This window comes from Coenobita brevimanus, chromosome 1 (genome assembly GCF_032717465.1).
Source record: "Coenobita brevimanus isolate Jiangsu-jjx chromosome 1, ASM3271746v2, whole genome shotgun sequence".
NCBI classification, from domain to species: Eukaryota; Metazoa; Arthropoda; class Malacostraca; order Decapoda; family Coenobitidae; genus Coenobita; species Coenobita brevimanus.
Window position 1 is genome coordinate 67,934,984 of NC_136954.1, and position 22,475 is coordinate 67,957,458.

At 41.4% G+C, this 22,475-nt stretch overlaps 1 protein-coding gene across 1 annotated transcript in view; it reads right to left on the reverse strand.

Moving 5' to 3' along the window:
* The window catches only part of Atg14 (autophagy related protein 14), a 105,716-nt gene that overhangs the window by 46,615 nt on the left and 36,626 nt on the right, over positions 1-22,475 (reverse strand). Inside the window, exons 2-4 of the mRNA XM_080279149.1 lie at positions 21,627-21,732; positions 8,984-9,065; positions 147-262 (exon numbers count right to left, since the gene is read on the reverse strand). Coding sequence (XP_080135275.1) covers positions 147-262; positions 8,984-9,065; positions 21,627-21,732 — 304 coding nt within the window. The remainder of the gene's footprint in view (positions 1-146; positions 263-8,983; positions 9,066-21,626; positions 21,733-22,475) is intronic.

The following is a 22,475-nucleotide window of genomic DNA, read 5'->3' on the forward strand; positions in this document are numbered from 1 at the left end:
GAATTTATAGTGCTAAAAGTTACTCAATGCCTACATGTACCGGTAAAAATTTTCATTATAACTTATTTAATAAATACACTGCTGTGTACACTCAGTAAAAGATATATAAAACAAAAGTAAAAGAACTTATTAGTCCTGTACTATACCTTTTCACGGAAATTATCCACCAAATTCCGCATCTTCACCATCTTCTGAGCAAAGTTAGGTAGATGCAGGTTTCGCTGAGCATTCTCATTACCAAGATCTGAACCGGCTTTGCGCACTGTAACCAAAATAATTATAATGTGTTAGTTAAATTGCTAGTCCATTCAGCACAACATTTGTTCTTATTACAAACAGACGATTTTATTCATATGAAGAAATACCGTATCTATTGTACTGAAGGGGTTAATGAAGGTCACACTCAACTCCTCCACTTTAAAAAGTCTAGGTTGAATATAATCATCTGTAGGTAGCATGATGATAAAATGTCACTGTAGTGGAGTGATTACTAGTAATGCAATGCACAACACCATAAAACCATGTTTTCATGCTGCCATTTGAGCAGTCACAACTAGGACATGACTGAAGAAATATTTTGTAGCATGAAAACATAGATTAAGTTACCATGGTATGTGTATATACATGTTAATCCCATGCTCGGTAAAAAATATTTGTCTAAGATTAGAGAAAGATAGATTTTGGGATGATTTAATACATGTAGTGGGTGGTATGCGGGATGATGAGATAGTGATTTTGGGAGGGGACTTAAATGGTCATGTAGGTGATGCAGCACAAGGTTATGAAGGAGCGCATGGGGGATGTGCGTATGGTATAAGGAATGCAGAAGGGGAGAGGATACTCGAGTTTGGGGAGGCAACGGACATGATTGTGTGCAACACATATTTTAGGAAAAGAGACAATAGGTTAATTACGCATGAGTCTGGGGGAAACAGCAGTCAGATAGATTATTTTCAGGTTAGGAGGGCCGATAGGAGGTTAGTGAGGGATGTTAAAGTTATAGGAAGTGAGGAGTGTGTGCAGCAGCACAAACTATTGATTTGTGATATGGTGCTTAACCCGCCCCGTCCCGGAGACATGAATTCACGTCCTCACATGATGCGCACTCATATCCCGGAGACGTAAATTAACGCGGCAACATTGCAAGATCCCTAATTTGCCTCACATGATGCGCACTCATATCCCGGAGACGTAAATTAACGCGGCAACATTGCAAGATCCCTAATTTGCACAATTTTCAATTTAATTTGCACAATTTTCAATTTTCGTGAGTGATTTTTGGCACATATACACAGGACACCTTCGACTACAAGATGCCAGGCAGGGACAATGCCTTACCCAGCATGACCTCCTCCCCCCCCTGCATGCCCTTTTCTCAGCAATTCACCTATTATCAGTGACCTGGCCAGTAAAGCCATGTCATGCCACGGTACGAAATTCAGGGCCAGAGTGATTCCCCAATCAATGACAATGTGGAGGACAAACAGTAGAGGAAGAAACAGTCAGAAATGATGATCAGGTAATGTGGCAAAAAAAGGTCAGGAATGGTGACAAGTTAGTGAGTGAAACAATGCTTATAATGCCTATAGTACCGTTTGAAAACCAATATACTCTCGTACTACATATAAATTCGTACCAAATAAATAAATAAATACCGTTTATGAGTGGTGTGGAATAGTTATCCTCCCACAGAACTCGTTTTCTTTGCAGCCAGCCTGATAGAAAACCCTGTAAGGTAAGGAGGTACTCCTACCTGGATCGAGTATTTTAAACCTCAGGTGAGTGATTTCTCTTTGAATTTTCGATGATTCTCACCAAAAGAGGATGTTTGAGCAAAAAAAAAAAAAAGGGGTCCAAAAATGTCGGGACTGGAGCGTACCAGTGCCCAGAAAACGTCAGGATGGGGGGGGGGTTAAATAACAAGTGATGAAAAAGAGGACTTATGTACCTAGGAGGAAAATATGGAAGCTGAAAAACCAAGTAGTAAGGGATGCTTTCTATGGTGAGTTGAGGAGAGTGGTGGCTGAACAGGGAGCTGTAGACAGAGGCGTTAATGAACAGTACAGAGCCCTCAAGAACAATTTCTTGAGAGTTACTGATGTAACATGCAGTTGGACAAGAGGACCACCAAGACATAAAGTAACTTGGTGGTGGGATGAGGGTGTAGAAGCTGCAGTTAAGGAGAAAAGAAGGCTTTTCCGGGAATGGAAGAAGGGTGGTAGCAAAGAGGAATATTTGGCTGCCAAGCGAAGGGCTAGAAGAGAGGTATACAGGGCAAAGTCTAAGTCACAGGGACTATTACTTGATAACCTAAATCATGGGGAAAGGAAAAATATGATATTTAGGGTGGCAGGTCAGGTGACGAGGGATAATCGGGATATTATAAGTGAGCAGTGTGTGAAGAATGATGAAGGAAGGGTAGTGGTGAACAGTGAGGATATTAAAGATGCATGGAGAGAGCATTATAACCGGATGTCGAATGAGGAGTCTGACTGGAACAGGGAAGGTTTGGAGCCAGCAGATCCAGTGTCTGGCCCTTGGCCTTTGATTGATGCTGCTACTGTGAGTGAGGCAATAGGCAGGATGAAGGTGGGGAAGGGAGCAGGTGTGTCTGGGTTGACTACCGAAATGTTGAAGGCCTCAGGCGATATAGGGGTGAGGTTAGTCACTGACCTGATAAATAGGATTATTTATGAGTGTGTTGTCCCAGATGATTGGCTGAAGAGTGTAATTGTAAATGTGTATAAAGGGAAGGGTGATGCCCTGGAAAGAGGAAATTATAGAGGTATAAAGCTTTTAGATCAGATAATGAAGGTAATGGAGAGAGTTTTAGAAGGTACGATTAGAGAAAGAGTGAATATTGATGAGATGCAGTTTGGGTTTATGCCAGGTAGGGGGACCACTGATGCTATATTCATTGTTCGACAGCTTCAGGAAAAATATATTGGTAGGAGAAGGGATCTTTATTTTGTTTTTGTTGATATGGAAAAGGCCTTTGACAGAGTCCCTAGAGAGGTGGTGAGGTGGGCAATGAGAAAGCTTGGCTTGGAGGAGTGGCTGGTTAGGGTGGATATGGCTATGTAAGTGGGTGCTCACACCCAGGTAGGAGTGAATGGAGATTTGAGTGATGAGTTTTCCGTGAATGTTGGTGTGCATCAGGGGTCAGTTTTGAGTCCCATGTTGTTTATCATGGTACTTGAAGCCCTTTCACGTGACTTTAGAAACAGACTCCCGTGGGAGTTGTTGTATGCTGATGATTTGGTGTTGATTGCGGAGAATGAAAGGGAGGCGGAGGAAAGGTTTAGGAAGTGGAGAGATGGTATGGGGCACAAGGGCTTAAGGGTAAATGCAGATAAAACAAAAGTGATGATATCTAGGGTTGCCGGCAGTACTGTCAGAGACGAGGGAGAGTGGGCATGTGCAGTTTGCCACAAGGGCGTGGGAAGAGTAATCCCTCTAATATCCGAACGCCCAATATCCGAACATCCCCACTAACTGGACATAATCGTCCCAGGATCCAATATTTCCAAAATGGGCCAAAAAATGCAAAAATATTGAGAAAAAAAAAAAAAAAAAAAAATCCCACCCGTAATTTGAACTTGGCGCGGGACAGCTTTGTTGTAGCGCGTCATTCCTCCGATGTCCGATACAGCGCCCCTGCATCCTCCCCACTTTCCGCCTGTCTCTCGCCGCAAATGCACGCTCGTCGTCATGGCTGCCCACGTTCTAGCTTTTGTGGTGGTTCCTTACCTGCTGCATGAACTCCTGCTGCTCTCGTGCCTCTTATTAGTGAGTGTGATGATGGCCCCGCCGCCTGAGAAGAGGAAGAGAGTGGTGTTGACTCTGGAGAAGAAACGGGAGATATTGGAGAAAGCAGATGTGGGGTGGTCTTCTTCTCGCATCCTCCGCGAATTCAACCTGGCCCGATCTACTTTGTTCGATATCAAGAGATCCCGAGACAAACTCATGCAGTACACGGCTGACTTCTCGTTGAGAAGCAAATGCAACGTGGAGAGGAAGGTGATGTTTACTCCCAAGTTTGCTGAAATCGACCGCTCCATGTTGATTTGGTATCAACAGAAACATGCTGCTGGTGTGATGGTACGTGGTACGGAGCTGAAGGCTGCTGCTGAGAAGTTCGCCAGGCTTCATGACGCCCTAGACTTCGAGGCATCCGAGGGTTGGCTCTTCGCGTTCAAGTTACGGCATGGCCGTACCAACCGTAAAGCTCATGACGAAGCTTTGGACGCTAACGAGGATGGAGTTGACGAGTTTCGGCACAAGGTGAAGGGCTTCATCGACAGAGAGGGCCTCACTCTCGGTCAAGTCTACAATGCTGACGAAACTGGTTTATTCTATCGCTCTTTGCCAACGAACACTCTAGCCGAGGAGACGGAGAAGCGTGTACCTGGCCGCAAGATCTCCAAGCAATGGATATCTGCTTTGTGTTGTGCCAATGCTAACGGCATGCACCGACTTAAGCCCGTTATTGTTGGCCGTGCAAAGCAGCCTCGGTGTCTTCGTGGGGTGATGGATGTCCTTCCTGTCGTCTGGTACCATTCTTTGAAGGCATGGTTTACAGCCCAGATCTTCAGAGACTGGTTACACCGCCACTTCATCAAGGAGGTCATACATTGCCAGACGAAGACACTGGGAATCCCGCGCGACCAGGTAAAGGCCCTCCTTCTCCTCGACAATGGACCTGCCCACCCGTGCGACAAGGACTTGGTGGCTGAGAATGGCCACATTAGGTGCATGTTTCTGCCACCTAATACGACTGCTCTCATCCAACCAATGGACCAAGAAGTGATCGTGGCAACAAAGCGCCTATACCGACAGAAGTTCCTGGACGAGGTGATGGTTGTTCTCGAGGACGAGGACGAACGCAGGGAGGGAATATTAGTAGCACTGAAGGTAATGTACGAATCTGGCAAGATCTGTCTATTAGTAAACTGTATATATTTAGTTTTACTAGCATTAAAAGAGACAAGGTTGTTTTGTCCCCATTCACTGATCGTAGATAGATCTCGATTTATGGAGATGACTGTACTGAGTTGAAAGGTAGAGAAATTAGACTTTGTAAATGGGTGTCTGTGTGTGAATGAACTATGTAGTGCTGAGTTATCTGCATATGAGTGAATGGGATTGTGGGTGACATAAGAGATCATTAATATGAATCAGAAATAGGGTTGGCGCCAGAACTGATCCCTGTGGCACGCTGGCGTTAATTGAGTGGAAATTGGAATATACATCATCTACTTTTACTCTTATTTTCCTGTCACTAAGATATGAAGAAACCAAAGGAACAAAAGACGTTAGTCCATAGCAAGGGAGTTTGGACAGTAGGGAATGGTGCCATACTCTGTCAAAAGCTTTAGAGATATCAAGAGCTACTGCATGAGTTTCTCCAAAAAGATCAATTGATTGATGGATGGTATGAGTTAAGAGATTGAGTATGTCAATGGTGGATCTTTCGTGGCGAAAACCATATTGTCTATCACTAATTAAGTTGTTGGATTCAAGATGTTTAACAATGTGCTTATTAATTAAAGTTTCAAATACCTTACCAAGAGAAGATGTGACAGCTATTGGTCTGTAATCGGAGGGGTCAGATGAACTTCCTTTCTTCGGAATTGGGTGGATATTGGCTTCTTTCCATGGGTAAATATGATTTGAAGCAGATGGGGGAGGTGGAAGGTGTGTCCAAAATAGTCACAGAAGAAATCTGTGCAGCATGAGAGTTGGTGTGTGGGTTGAAGAGAAGACGAAAGGGGGGTGCAAGGAACAGCACGGTGGAATGAAGAGGTGAGACAAGCTGTGCCAGAAAAGAAGGAAGCATGTAGTGAGTGGATGAGGAACAGGGGCGTGGAGGAAGTTGAGAGACAGATGAGAGAGTTATATGTAGAAAGGAAGAAAGAGCTGAAAAGATTAGTAAGAAAGAGTAAGAAGAGAGTGGAAGAGGTATTTGGAAGGAATCTGAGTGCAAAGTGGAGGGAATGTACGAAATGTTCTGGAAAGTGGTAGCGTTAGACAGAGTGATAAAGAAGTTAGTTGGGAGTGAAAGATAAAAATGGTAGATTGCTAGTGGAGAAATGAGAAAAAGTGAGCAGATGGAGAAAACACTTTAAAGAAATGAACATAAAGAGTGAAAGTGATGTGAGTATAAGTGACTGGGGAATGGCTGGGAGAAAGAGGGAGGTGAGAAGGAAGAAAGAGATCAGTAAGATGGATGTAGTGGAAGCAATGAAGTCACAACTGGGAAAGCCCCAGGAACTGATGGAGTGTGTGGTGAAATGCTGAAGCATGGAGGATAGATGATAGTAGAATGGATGTGGAAGATGCGAAGACTGGCCTGGGAGGAAGGTAGAGTCCTGGAGGATTGGAAGTCAGGTATAATTATTTTCCTGTACAAAGGAAAAGGGGAAAAAAAAAGTGTGTGGTAATCATAGGGGCATTTGTCTTCTGAGTGTAATAGGAAAATATATGGTAGGATGCTTACTGACAGAATTAGGGAAATAACAGAGGAATCAGCTAAAGAAGAAGGGAGATTTTAGGAAGGGAAAAGGTTATGCAGATCAGGTATTCATTCTTTGATCTTTAGTGGAAAAGTTTCTAGAGAATGAAGTTACATGCAGCCTTCACAGATTTGGAGAATGCAAATGACTGGAGGGATGGACAAGGAATGTGGAAAATATTAAGAATACATGGAGTAGATGGGAAGCTGCTGAATGCCATGAAGAGCATGTACATGGGCCCTAAGACTGCAGTGCATGCGGATGGTGAACTGAGTGAATTTTTCTGTCTGAATGCTGGATTGAAACAGGGATGTGTCATGTCTCCATGGATGTTCAATCTGTATATGGATCGGGTTACAAAAGAGGTAGAAGGCAGAGCAGTGGCTGTTGGAGAGGCCCTAATGATAGAGGGCAGCATTTGGAAACTTCCTGTACTGCTGTTTACAAATGATACTGTTGTCACGGGGGGATGTGAATTTATGAAATAAGAATGCTTGATGTTGCTTGAACATAGAGACATGGAATTGACTTGTGAAAATCATGCAGTAAGTTTTACTTTATGCCAGCTTACTTCACCAATTCTCTAAAGATGAGAATTTATAAACTTTTTCAACAGTACACAGCAGAGACTAATTACTCACAAGTGCTGTTTGTAGTACTGTTAGCCTCTCGAGAAAGTGACTCCATCCCTGACAATCAATAACTAATGCTAATAATAATAAACAGGTTCTTGCCGGTGCATTAACTCCTGGCTGGCACAACGGATTTAAGCTTGATACAAAAGAACTGGCCTGAGTACCAGTTATGAATAATGTAAAACGTTTGTGCAAACTAGGAGCGGCAACTAAAATAAGCTTAATGTACAGAAATAAAACACGATTTTAATTACATTAAGCTCAAAGAAAAGAACTATAAATTTATTGATTACACTGAAAATAAATTTAGGTTATAGGAATCTCAAAAATGAATTCACAATAACAAAGAGAATACACTCACTTGCTCATTCAAAAGCTAAACACACTTAAGCTAGAAAAACAAAAAGAAATACTGGTCAGTGGAGGGGAGCTAAGCGAAAAGAACTGGGCGCCTGTGCAGAACATCAGACGATGCGATCTGCTAAGCCTGCTTCGCCAATTCACCCTCTAGGTGGAGATTCCGGAACTCGCTGTACAACAAAGACTGCTCTACGCTGGGCACAAACGGTCCTACAGTCGTGACAATCCAAAGCTGACTAAATTCAAACTATGAAAGAGGGAGGAGCTGGCCGTGTTTGCCGGAAGTAGGGCGTGGCCTAGCTTCAACGGTCAACGGAGAGAAAGTGAACGATATACGCTCACAATAAATCACTCAGTGAAGGCACTAATGTCATGCATAAGAATGATCACTTGTGAAACAGTGTAAAATGTTCTGAAAACCATCCCGATCGAGTGAATACGAGGACAGTTGAACTGAGTGATGCACAGTGGGAATTCCACTAGAATTCATGGTTTTCTCACTGACGTACAATGTCACGAATCTATAAATACGCTTGTGCGAATTTGTGATGACTGTATTGTTAAGTGAAGATCATGAGGAACTGCAAGGCTTGGTGAATGAGTTTGGGAGAGTGTGTAAGAAATGGAATCTAAAGGTGCATGTAGGTAAGAGTAAAGTTATGGTCTTCGAGAAAAATGAAGTAACTGAATTTACAGTGAAGTTGGATGATCAGCAAAGGGAAAATGAAAGTGCATTTAAATACTGAACATGGTTAGTGTGATAAGTAAGGATGGAGTTTGGGGGGTGAAGTGCCTGAAAGGGTACAACAAGGAAGAAAAGTTGCTGGTTCTTTGAAAGTAGTGATAAGAAACAGGGAATGAGCATGGAGGTAAAAAAGTCACTGCACGATAGTATTATGACACCAACTCTAACAAACAGAAGTGAAACATGGACATTGTTGGAAGGATACAAGTCAAGAACGACAGCAGTGGATGTGTGTTATTTGAGAGGAGCCTGTGGAGCTACATGGAGAGACAGACTGACAAATGAGGAAGTGAAGGAGCATTGTGGTGTGGATGTGGATGTGATAGAAAGTGTCAGGAGAAATACACTGAGGTGGTTTGGCCATGTGGAGACGATGGAGAGTGAGAGACTAACAAAGAGAATGTACAGTATGTGAGTGAGGTGGGGGGGAGAGGGCTGAGGATGAGATGGAGGGATGGAATGGACAGGTATACGAGAGAGGGGGGTGTGAGCTGGAAGCAGGGCAGTGAAATGGCTGGGGACTGGGCAACATGGTGGTGATTTGTTTGTGGCCACCTCTTACAGAGTTATGGATTCTGGCAATAGATAGATATGTAGAACATCATCAACATAATCATCATCACCACCATCATCATCAGCAGCAGCAGTAGTAACAACAACACAAACACCAACAACAACATTACTGTTATTATTATAATCACTGGTATTCCCTACATCACTTATCTTACCTTCTTCCAGTTTCTTCTTGTTTGATTCCACAACAAGACTGAGCAGCTCCACCCTGTCCTTCACTTCAGATATTTTCTCCTTCTGTCAATAGAGAAAGCATACGAAATTAATCACTCCATAAGATGAGAATTGTATTTTGTTGATACTGGGTAGGATTGGAACCTATATGGTACACAATTACCAAATTGTTGTTTTCACACTCATACATCATTACATGTATTACATTCAGCCCCTTAGGATTCACCATCAGCTGAAAAACTCAGCAGGTGTTACCTGGAATGAAACATTAAGAGCTGTCCCAATCATTAGGCACCTAGTGATACCATTATCACGGCTGAAGTTACTATAACTATCTCTGAACTGATAAAATCACCAAGTATTAACTGCAACAAAAGATGAGAAGACATGCCCAAGCAAGGATTAACAACTTCAAAAAGAGAGATCTTCAGTTACTGAGACTGCTTCTAATGATTATTTGTAACTCCTACTGTTTGGGGATGAATTTCTTAAAACGAATAAAATCTTCTAAGCCGGAATTTATTAAAATAGAACAAAAAAAATGAAGAAGGAAAATAAGCATAACAAAATCACAGCTTCTTTCCACAGAAAGTGACTCTATGAAACCTATACTCAGAGCACATGTATACAATGTCATGGGCAGTCTAGCATTAAAAAGATGTCTGCACCAACAGCATAGTTTTCCCTAAAACCATTTCTTGACCAATGTACAGTAACAGGACACCTCTCTCTCTCTCTCTCTCTCTCTCTCTCTCTCTCTCTCTCTCTCTCTCTCTCTCTCTCTCTCACACAAAGACGAGTACTAGTTTCTCTCTCTCTCTCTCTCTCTTTCTAAAACGACGGGTACTAGTTTATTTCTCTCTTACAATGATGGATACTTGTTTATTCTCTCTCTCTCTCTCTCTCTCTCTCTCTCTCTCTCTCTCTCTCTCTCTCTCACAAAGACGAGTACTAGTTTCTCTCTCTCTCTCTCTCTCTCTCTCTCTCTCTCTCACAAAGACGAGTACTAGTTTCTCTCTCTCTCTCTCTCTCTCTCTCTCTCTCTCTCTCTCTCCAAAGACGAGTACTTGTTTCTCTCTCTCTCTCTCTCTCTCTCTCTCTCTCTCTCTCTCTCTCCTTGGATATTCTAATACCTAACAGGAAGAGGATGGTAATCATATATATATATATATATATATATATATATATATATATATATATATATATATATATATATATAAAATGTGTGTGTGTGTGTGTATGCACGTCTATATGTAAATATTAGCGCCTCCATTGAGTGGAACCGAGATTAAACATTTTTATGGAGGGAAATCAGACCATTAGGTGGGAAAGGTGTCTGGATGATGGTGGTGGTGGTGAATGGTAGAAAACATTAAAGAGGTACGTATAAAACGGCCCTGGCATAGATAACAGCCACTTGAAGGCTTACATGTTGACGAACAAGCAGGGCCCAGCATTCAAACACACACACACACTTATTCATCATTTTTTTTTTTTTTTTTTTGGGGGGGGGGGGGGAGTGTGTGGAAGAAAAAGACAACGGTATATGCAAAATGTCTCCCATGTTCTTTCCTGCAAAAACAAAACTATTTACGACTCGGAAGTGATCATGTTTGTGAATCCGGACGCAAAGCACAGTGCACACCACGACATCATCACCGAGGGTTGTGTTCTAAGTGGCTCTGGATATTTCGTAGCATCTCTTCATTAACGATTTATTCTGCATAATACACCTCATTATTTTCTTGTATGCTACTTATATAAACCATGACGATATCAAAACAACATGAATAAACCTTCAGGAGAATGTTAAGTTGCAAAGTGTAAAATAAATCGCAAAGGAAGAGATGCCACGAAACCTCCTATGCCACAATAAAGCCCTGAGTCGTGTGAGACTGACAGCCCTTACACCATTACTGAAGGGAAGTGATTATGTGCCTTAACAACCCACTATGCAATCGACAGGCATATTTTGAATTCAACACACTAACCATCACTACCGGTATGAACGGAATAGATGATGATGATGATGATGATGATGATGACTGTTTTTGTTAGTATTTGTTCTTGTGATTTTAAGTTGGTACTGCTGTTTGCAATTATCATTATTACCAATCTAACTACAAAAACTGTATCCTACTACTACTACGAAATTTCCATGGGAGTTTTTGTATCTTTTTTTTTTTATGCGAGGAAGAAAGAGCCAAAGGCTAGAAGCCAGCATAACAGTTCCTTCCAAGAAAAAACAACACAAAAACAATACAAAAGAGAGCCAAATTCAAGATCCGTTCATTTCGAGATGCCTGGACACACTGCGTTTGAAAGACAGGAGGTCATAGGAAGTAGGAAATACAGACAGAGGTGGTTCTGATTTCTTCCTATTGGCTTTGGCTGGAGGGTTTAGTGGGCAGGGAGGGAGCCATCCTGTTTTGCTATCATTAACTTCACCTCAAAGAATTAGATATTCTAATCCTAGTGTTCTCTACAACAAACAACATCGAAAGGACCATTAGATCCGTTGCTGTTTGCTTCCCATTGTAGTACTAGTATGTACTCCTTCCTCCTTACTACTACTACAGCTACTTGACAGATGTTCCCCTTCTGTAGGGAGGTGAGTCAGAAGCGACTCATGTAAGGAGTGTCTATGCTAGAAGTGACTCATATGCCACAGATGCTAAGGCAGTGACTCATACTACATATTAATTCCAGTTCAGTCACTTCAACTCTACTATGCTCACATCTCTTATTCTATTCTTGCTACAACCAGACGACTTGATTTATTTATTTATTCATTTCACCTTTATTACGCTCACGTCTCCTATTCTATTCCTTACACCACCAGACGGAAGGGCTTCCAAGTCTCATTAACCCTTCCGAGTGTAACTTTTTCATTTTCTTATCCTGTTCCCACCAGATGACTACTTATTTGTCATAGATCCCGTAACGTGTTTCAAGGTGTAAACGTGCTTCAAGCGCCAGTGACTTGCTTTGGGAAACCTGGCGCTCTGAATATTATTATTATTATTATATTATTATTTGGATTATTATTATCAATCGGATAAGTTTATGTGAAGCTACAGAACGTGGTGAATGTTTTTGGCGTATCCGATTGAGCAAGGATTCCGAGGGCTTCAATGATGAGTGAATGACAGTGTGGCCCATTGGATTGGGTAAATTTGGGCTGTCTGGACATTGCTATTCCTCACCCTACCCTAGGGTGGGAAAGGAGGTCCGGATGATGATGATGATGATGATGATTAATCGTGTTCTGTTGTTATTCTGTTGTCATTGCTGTTGTTGTTGCTGCTGTATCATTTATTTAGCATGAGCTTGTCTCCATGAACTCCTTCAATACGATGAGGTCCTTTTTCTATTAACACTACCGTCAGACGATTTTATTCAGCCTGAGACTCCTCGTTGTGAAGAGGTTAGTGTGTCCATTAACCCCTTCAGCATTATTACCTATCCGCGCCAATTAACACTTTCAATCCAGTGACATTTCTTTTCAGTTTTGCAATCACCTAACTACTTAACGTAACTTAAGAAAGATATCTAATACAGTACTAAGAAGTTGATGAAGGATGTACTTAACCTCTCCAGTTCGAAAAGTTACCGCTAAACTGAATAACATTGTCTGGAAATAGTAAAAACATGATAAATGGGGGGGGGGACTTTCACGGTTATTTCAAAATTTCCGTAGGATTTTTATAATTCATTTTTGCTATCCCATACAATTTCACTCGATTTGGGAAAGACCCCTTCCCCCCGATTCATTGTCATACGATCATTAATTCTCCAGTCACCCCTCAGTGCGATGACCTACCCATACCAAGCCATTTACTAACCTCACTACGGTGCCATCACTGTTTTTTAAACATTAGATTGCCGTCACCTAACGATTTGATTTAGTTTGGAAGCTATATAGTGATGGGTTCAGAGACACACTCCTTGGGTATAGTGAGTCATATCCTACTCAGGCAACATCAGTTAAATCACAGTATATCATTTGAATATGCTTATGATTATAGTAATCTACGAACTTTCCACATATTAGTTTTCCTAATTTGTTTCACACACACACAATACCGTACTTCCAAATTCACAAACACAAACCACCTCTCTCTCTCTCTCTCTCTCACACACACACACACACACACACACACACACACACACACGAGTCTGTTCCTTGTCTACATACGGTACTTGAAGAGGGTCCAAAACTCTGGCCAAAACTGGATCATGTTCCTATAAACAGCATTTCCATATCTGGGTTTCATTCTTCCACGTGGCTAATAATTTTCCACTGACTCAGAACTTCTCAGAATGTCACGTGCTTCAAATTCCCACAAACGAACTACGTACACACGCACCTAACAGAGAGAGAGAGAGAGAGGGGGGGGGGATTCCTACATTGAATAATATCGTACGTGTACTAACGGGCTTAATGGGGCGAGTAACAGTCTGATGATTTAAACTGCTTTTACTAATTCCCCTCAACATTCACCAATTTGCCATAAAAAAGCCCGTGCTAATACCATCACACCAGTCCTGAATGAGACACCCCTAGAATGTATTCAATATGGACGGTGGGAATTCGAGCACAAGCGGTGACACGCAAAGGTAGGAAGCATGTGGGAGGACTGCCACGGTAGCCCTCAGGGAACGGATGCATAAAAAGTAAAGTAGATAAAAGTTGAGGCAGAGACAGAGACATACATGTAAATAACTAAAAGGTTAAACACTCAGCGAAAAGAGGCTAAAGAATTAAGAATCCACAAATAAGCTAAACTATAAAGACGTATTTCCCGTCATGAACATCTGTGAGAACTAGCACAGACGGACATACAGACAGATATAACTAGATACTTCTAATGTATAAAGCACAATGTGTGTGTGTGTGTGTGTGTGTGTGTGTGTGTGTGTGTGTGTGTGTGTGTGTGTGTGTGTGTGTGTGTGTCACTTAATGTGCGGCTATAGCGTAGTTAAAATGAAGTTTCCACAATGCTAGACCTCCAACGGACCAGATTTTAGGCAGGGTGAGACCCCCGTGGCCGTTGGGGGTCCCAGGCAACGCCAGTATCGTCAGTTTTTTTTTTTTTTTTTTTTTTTTTTTTTTTTTTTAAATAAAGAAAAACGAATCCTGCATGGTGGTAGAACGCCACCCGGATCGGGTTTTAAGTACGGTGTGACCCCCAGGTAGGATACCGCTTCTAGTATATAAGATAAATAGAAATGCATACAGAAAGACGGCCAGACAGAGATGGAGATAAACATATATAAACAGATTAATACAGACAAACAGAACGACATAGAGACACACTAACGGCCAGACATACAAATACTGAAGCAAACAGATAAAGACACACCAAGATAAACAGACACGAGTATGAATCAACAAAAACCCATTACCGAGAACCTAGGATATCCGAAATGAAGTGAGCCATAATGAGTTATTTCCTTTCAGGACATCCATTAGCATGTGAATATTAATTTTCCCAGAACTTTCTTTTTTCCCCCTTTCTCAGGAAGCTTAGAATGATGGTAACCTGTCTCCTTTAGTCAATTCAGTATCAAGAAAACCTGCATACATTTGTACTCAACAAGGTACTTTATTTCGCATGGAAAAGACCACTAGTGTCTTCATTAAACCATTCAGTGCAATAATGTCTTCTTAACGTGTCCTTCCTGCTGCCCCCAGACGATTTTATGCAGCTTAGGACAGACCCACGAAAGAGCTAATGAGAATGACTAGAAAGGCTGTTTATATCAGCTATACTGCTTTACTGATCCCTTGGACATGGTGACTTTTTGCTTTGTTCTTCCAACTAACAGATTATTTCACTAAGCTTAAAGAGGTATTTAGAACTGGAGCCTACATTAAATCCTTAACTATGGGGAGTCTATCTTTCGCTGGAAGAAAAAATCTGTGAGCAGTAATAACGTTGTGTGTGTGTGTGTGTGTGTGTGTGTGTGTGTGTGTGTGTGTGTGTGTGTGTGTGTGTGTGTGTGTGTGTGTGTGTGTGTGTGTGTGTGTAAGTTAGGCTGATAAATGGATGGACAGACAGACATACAGATAAGACTAACGGGGTTAACAGACAGACAGACAGATTAGAAACTGATCGATGGTTGAGAGAGAGAGAGAGAGAGAGAGAATGTCCCTCTGCCCTAAACACACTAACTTTGGACATGGACTCACAAATTTAGGATCCATTCCCTATCAAAGCTTTATATTTTCCAGCAGATCACTAGAAATGGAAAGATTCACAATTATCCCTTCCTTGTCCTTCCTACAAAACAAAATACCAGGTAACTTATGACACGGTGATAACTCTTTCTAATATACAACTGAAACAGATATTGTATGCAGGATAAACAAGAAGCAAAGAAAGATACACCATTCTCCATTTTTTGTCCTTCACGTAAAAGAAAATACCACCACGATAATTTTTCCTACAGTACGCCATATTTCTTTCTGCAGGTACAACAAGGGGCAAGGAAAGACCCTCTATTTCCCCTTCTTCGTCCCTCCTGTACAACCAGTTACCTGTACGATAATTTTCCCTTTCGTAATTCATAAACGCTTCAGCACACGAGAACACATCACAGTTCGACAGCGATTTCAAAATACCTATAGTCCGTCTGCTCTAACCTGGTTGAGATTTTTCGGCTTTTTACAGCTCACTTCCCCTAACCCTAGTGGCAGAAAAAAACGATGCGACGGCTCTACTTCATACCCGTAACACTTTTTCGTGACTAGTGCAATATTCTTGTGCTAATCTCTTGCTAGGAGTCACGATGTTGAGGGGGGAAATTTTAAGCCATGAGAAAGTGAGTGGAGTATAGCAGATTCGAAGTATTAAATCCAAGTAGAGTCGGGGTCAATACTGCCAGACGGAGGTTCACTTGGGTCCAGCAGGTGTGTCAGATGGAAGTAAGGTTAATGGAGATAGGCTACCGTGCGTAACATCCACCATCTTCATCCTGGAACACAACTTCTGCCCCTGACGGTACTTTTTAACCAGCCCCGCAAATCATCTGACTATATTATTATTATTATTATTATCATAATCATCATCATCATCATTAGTAGTAGTAGTATCATTGCTACTGTTACAATTATTATTATTATTATCATTATTATTATTATTACCTCACTCCCATCTTAAATGTCAGGGCCACCATGCCTAGCCCCGGGTTTCTACGCTCCTCTGTGGAGGGACACAGGATTGGATGATGGATGGATGGAATTATTATTATTATTATTATTATTATTATGGCAATGTGGACTCTCCTCAAAATTCTTCTCTTAATACAATAAGCACAAATACCGTGGGAAGAGAAGTATGAAAAAAGTCCCAGGAACCCCAGAAAGGTCTGAACGCTGGCAGCATTAAAAAACTACTACTGCGGCTACTACTAGTAGTACCGGTAGTAGTAGTAGTGGTAGTAGTAGTAATAAATAATAATAATAATAATAATAATAATAATAGTAATAATAATAATAGTAATAATAATAATAATAATAATAATAATAATAATAACAATCTACCTATCTATATATTGCCAGACGCCTTAATCCCGTACGGGGTGGCCACAAACAAATCGCCTCCACGTCGCCCTGTCCCCCGCCATTTCAATGTCCTGCTCCCAACTCACATCCCCCCTTTCTCATATACCTCTCCACTCCATCCCTCCATCTCATCCTCGGCCTCCCTCTCCCTCTCCCTCTCCCCCCTCCACCTCACTCACATATACTCTCCTCGTCAGTCTCTCACCCTCCATCCTCTCCACATGGCCAAACCACCTCAGTGTGTTCCTCCTAACGCTTCCTATCACAACCACATCCACACCATAACGTTCCTTTATATCCTCATTTGTCAGCCTGTCTCTTCATGTGACTCCACAGGCTCCTCTTAAATAACTCATTTCCACTGCTCTCACTCTTGACTTGTGTCCTTCCAACAACGTCCAAGCTTCACTTCCGTACGTTAGAGTTGGTATCACAATACTGTCATGTAGTAACTTTTTTCATTTCCATGCTCACTTAATAATAATAATAATAATAATAATAATAATAATAAAAGTCGTCATAACTGTGTCGGCAATTACATTATAGATTACTTCCTTATTTCTACGGTACATTAACCCTTACCAGAACCATCAAAAGCCCTCTGTAACCGCCGTAGATGGTTTGAAGCTCGACGAAAATGAAAACTAAATGCCCTCTGAAAACGTCGTAAAGAATTAAAAACCTGATACATGAAAATATTAACGCTGGATGAAAATTAAATACAATATCATGAATGTGCTGACAATGAGGCCTTTGTCGTCCATCTGATTTTCTTTTTAATTTCTTAGTTCACCTTATGTACCATGACTACTGAAGGCAATCGAGACCGACATAACGAGCGAAAATTAATTCAAAGACGTATGTAGAGTAGGTTTGCCTCTGAAGTATGAAGATTAGACACGGAAGGGGAATAAACCTGACAATCCTGATACATATGTAGGTTAGACTCTGGAGGAAACTAAACTGTTATAATAGGTCAGTTAATTCCGATACGGATATAAGTTTGACTTTGGAGGAAAATTAGACTGTCAGCATGAGACTATTAATTCTGATATATATAGGTTAGTAACTGGGGAAAAGTAAACAGTGATCACAGATCACCTGATCCTCTTAAGTATATAGATTTTACTGGGAAGGAAAGGAAACATTACAATCATAAACTAACAGTCAGCTGACTATAGATACGGGCAATTATTATATTCTCTCTCTCTCTCTCTCTCTCTCTCTCTCTCTCTCTCTCTCTCTCTCTCTCTTTAAGTCAGCGTTTTGAATGAGACAATTTTTAAAACACTTACTGAAGGATGTGAGTACAATATGAATGCGGTGGGCAACAAGGAGTGGGCAGGACAGGCTCATGGTGGGACAGTAGATGTTGTGGCAGGCCGTAATGCATACTGTACTGTGAAGGCAGATGTCCTACGCTGATCAGAAGTAAGCTTAAGACAAACGTGCACAAATTGGAGGGGGGCAATAATGGGTGGAGTGTGTGTGCTGAGGTGTGGTTGAAATAGGCCGTACTCTAAGATGCATAGGGCGGCCTCGTAGCATTTCTTGCAAAGCGATTTATTTTGCACTAGCACTTCAATATTTTCTTGTATGTTACTGATCCAAATTGTCATTATAAATGTGATATAAACAGTATACTAAAGAATGTTCAAGTGCAATGTGCAAATTAACTCGCTTAGTAGGATGTGCTTTTACCCACGATGTGACACAATACAAACCTTAGGGAGATGGTGGAAGGGGGGAGACAGCGAGGAAAGTACGCCCTGTGAAGACTGGTGTTGTATCTTGTATGTATTTTATACAGCATTAATACTGACCTACTTTACATCGGCGGCACGGAAGAGGCTACTGAGATGTAAGGGTCAGAATAAATCGCTAGGAAAGATGTGGTAAGGGACATTCAAAAGTACGGTACTTAAAAAATGGCTTCCTGATCAATGTCACTTTTTTTTTTTTTTTTACCAAGTTCAAATAAATTAAGTACAGGTCATTTTCATACAACGGATGCTTTGGGCACATGAGGCTTCGTTGCACCTCTTCCTTACCGATTTATTTCGCATTTTACACCTGAATGTTCTGCATGTTATTTGTACCCTTTTAATATCGACACAGTTTTCCTCAACAACATACAAGAGGATACTGTGGTGTAATGTGCACCAAAGAAGATATGTTACGAAATCTTCCAAGCCACTTACGTATCCCTGTCACCGAAAGCTTAATCCACGACTCGTAGGGTTAGGAGTCTTTCCAGCACTTCTTTCTTAACGATTCATTTTGTATATTACAGCTTACAACTCTCTTGTTTTACTAATAACTTTATAATATTGACACAGCTTACATACTAACACACAACACCATACAAATGTACCAAATGCAGAAATAAACTGGCAAGGAAGGTGTGCTACGGAGCTGCCTCAGCCGACGAGAATGCCGGCCTTCAACAGCGTCTTTTTATACTTTATTCTTGTCAGCTTCACACGAATTTACTTAACTCTGGGGAAATGGACGATCTCCTTTACACTTCACAAAGTGTTTTTATCGTAATCTGGCAGTCTATGGAATGACTCCGTCTGAAATGTAATTATGAGGGTAGGTACGGAAAGATGTACCTTCAGGTGGAGCCCTGATTCTGGAGACACAAATGGTGAGTGAATGGGTGTCTGGCACATTTTACCTGGCATGCTGCTGATTAGCTATCCACTAGCCTACCACAATCTGTATTTTCCATTGTTTTCTGGTCCCTACATTACTCCAGTCTTGTGTTTTTTCTGCTCTGAAAATAAAAGAAAAGATATGAAAAGAAACGGAAAGAAAAGATAAGAAGAGTAGAGAAAGGGAAAACTGATGTGGATAATACGTTCGGGATGATGGTATGATGATGATGATGATGATGATGATGATGATGATGATTTATGGCATGACATTTAGGACGGGACTTTTTTCACTCCCCATGCCAGTGTCACCTTGGAGTGGGGGCCAGGCCTGGTATATTTCCCCTGGAGGTGCCACGTACTGAAATTCGCGGGGCCAGATGCGTCAGGCAGGGAGAGGAAATGGCCCATGACGTAGGTGGCCATCTTGACGTCACGCCCGCCATTGTTTACGCAGTGCTAGGACGCTATTTATATTCCGTATCTCTTCCTTCCGCTACCTCTTATCTTCACGTTATCTCTTAAGATTCGTACATATGCTTGGAGGGAAGGCGGAAAAGTAAAGGAATAAGGAAAGAAACAGGGCTTTAAAATCAGAACAGGATCTATGGATGTTGGATGGCACTTCTATTCCGTATTCCTACTTGTTTCTAGTTAAACCCGCGCTCCCTAAGCCAGAGAGGGCATTACGATAAATACCTGACGCGCGCGGCCGAGTGTGTGAGACCTAAATAACACAAAACTTTTCACTTTATTTTAACCATACCTGGTGGATGGGTTGAGACAGCCAAGAGGTTGATATATCGTTTCTGAGAACAACGGGTAAAAGGTAAAGGTCACACAGCATGGCTGAAGTTTCATATAGAAAGGTTAACTTATCTTTTATCCAATTTACACCAAATTTCGTGGAGGCGTTAAGTGTACCCGGTATGAGGAAAAAAAAAAGGGGGGGGGATTCGATTTTGAAAATGTCAAAAGTCAAGGTCACAGGGCAGAGTCCAAGTTCGATACGTCTGTATGTGCATGAGCAAAATATTCAAGAGCATTTTTATCTGAGCTGGACCAAACTTGGTGGAAGAGCTATGGATCAGCCAACGGAGTTAATTTGATGCTTTTATAAACAACAGGTCAACTGTCAGGGTCACATGGCAAGATGAAATGACAGTTTTTAATTCAACTGACACTCAATTCTGTGAGACAGTTCAGGGTCTAACAAAGATAAAAGGATTCAATTTTGAAACCAATCGGCTGACTGTGAATGTCATCGGAAATGATCAATGTTCCAGGTCACAAGACAAGGTCAATTCAAACAGCTTTAATCCGATTTAGATTAAACTTGACAGAGGGTTTAAGGTTCAAGCAAGAATGAGGAAATTCGATTTTCAGAGCATGTAGTTGATGATGAAGGTCACTGGGCAAAGCCAAATGTTCGGCCGCTAGACTGGTGGGCGCAGATGTTGCATTCTTTGAGTGCTCCTTCTTATTTTAAAACTAGACTGTACAATATGCTTCAAGGAAAGGAGGAAATGAGCAAAAAAGAACGAGATGACGATGGAAAAGCAAAACAAGCTATGATGACAGTCGTTATTTAAATTCCGCATTCCCACTTTGCAACAATACCAGTAACAATCACTTTTACCTATAATCTCATTTTCAGCCCCTTACATATGCTTAGAGCGAAGAGGCAAAGGAAGGAAATTAGGGAAAATGGAGGGAAATGAAATGGGGGAAGCAGAACAGGATATGATGTCAGTATTTAACGTATACTCTGGTAACCCCATTTATATAACCTAATCTCTGAAACAGCTTTATATTTGCGTAAGTGGAAAAAAGAAAAAAAGGGGAAAACGGAAAGAAAGGAAGTTAGAGAATATAACAACAGGGTATGATGTCACTTCTCTACTGCATATTCCAGCTCCTCATTTAATAATTCAAATCTCTTCAAATCTTTTAAACCGTGCGTGTTGGGAAAAGGGAAAAGAAATAAAATAAGAACAGGATATGATGCCAAATGTCTTAAGTATATTCGATTCCCATATTCCATTTTTAAGGACTATCACGTGTCTTTAATGATAAGCTTAGAGTGAACGAGAAAAGGAGAAAAGAGGAAGTGACTGAGAGAAATCAGAACAAGATATGATGAAAATGATTAAAGATATATACCGGTACTACAGTTTCCCCTTATTCTTTGATTGTTTTTTTCTTTTTTAATATGAAAGGGAAAGACCAATGGAAGAAAAGAGCATGGGGATAGAAGCACAAAAGGATACACAGACAGACAGACAGACAGATAGATAGATAGACACAGATATGAACAGATAAGTGGATAAACAAATATATAGACATACGGTACACACACACACACACACACACACACACACACACACAGGCACATACCAGGAGGAGGTGGTGTGTCTTGGCGGCGTGTAGTTCCCTCAGCTTCTCCTCATGCTCCTTCAGTTCCCTCTTTAACCGCGTGTACCGAAGCTGTTTGTCCGCGTACCTGAAGTAAACAGATGCAAAAATAAATAAATAAATAAATAAATATGGTAACCAGTCTAACTAATCTCTCTCTCTCTCTCTCTCTCTCTCTCTCTCTCTCTCTCTCTCTCTCCTCAGCACGTGATACCATCACCTCACAACGGAATATCCCATCCCTTTTCATACAACCACATGTAGTTTTATTCTTGCTACTTCCAAACAACTTAATTCAGAAGAAAATCATTGGAGTGAAGGGATTAAACATTCCCCACTAACTCGTTTAACGCGGTTACATTTTTTCTTTTTTTTTTTCAGGCTTGTCGTTGGTGTTCTGGCCTAAGGCTCATCTGCAACGTGAAACTGGTGGACGGCAGGCAGATGCTGCCCTTCTGCCGCAGTCCACCATCCTACCTTCAGGGGACAGAGAAGTAGCTGAGGGACATTCGTATAACTGGGCAGTGGATCCGCCCACTGCCTGATGGCGTCCCTCTCCAGCATCAATTCGTGCTTTCTTCCGCCAATTTCAATTTCATATTGACTGACGATTGCGAGGGAACAGAACAAATCCTAGTCAGCGTTAGAATAAACCTTTCAGTACAATTACGTCTGTTCTGTTTTGGTGCCGCTAGACGCTTTTCTTTAGCCTGAGAGAATGCTGGGACGGAAGAGGGTTGTAACAATAAATCGGTGAAACTGCGCGAGAGTTCCCATACACAAACTTTACAATAGTATTTTTTTTCTCAATACACTATAACGTACTTGGCA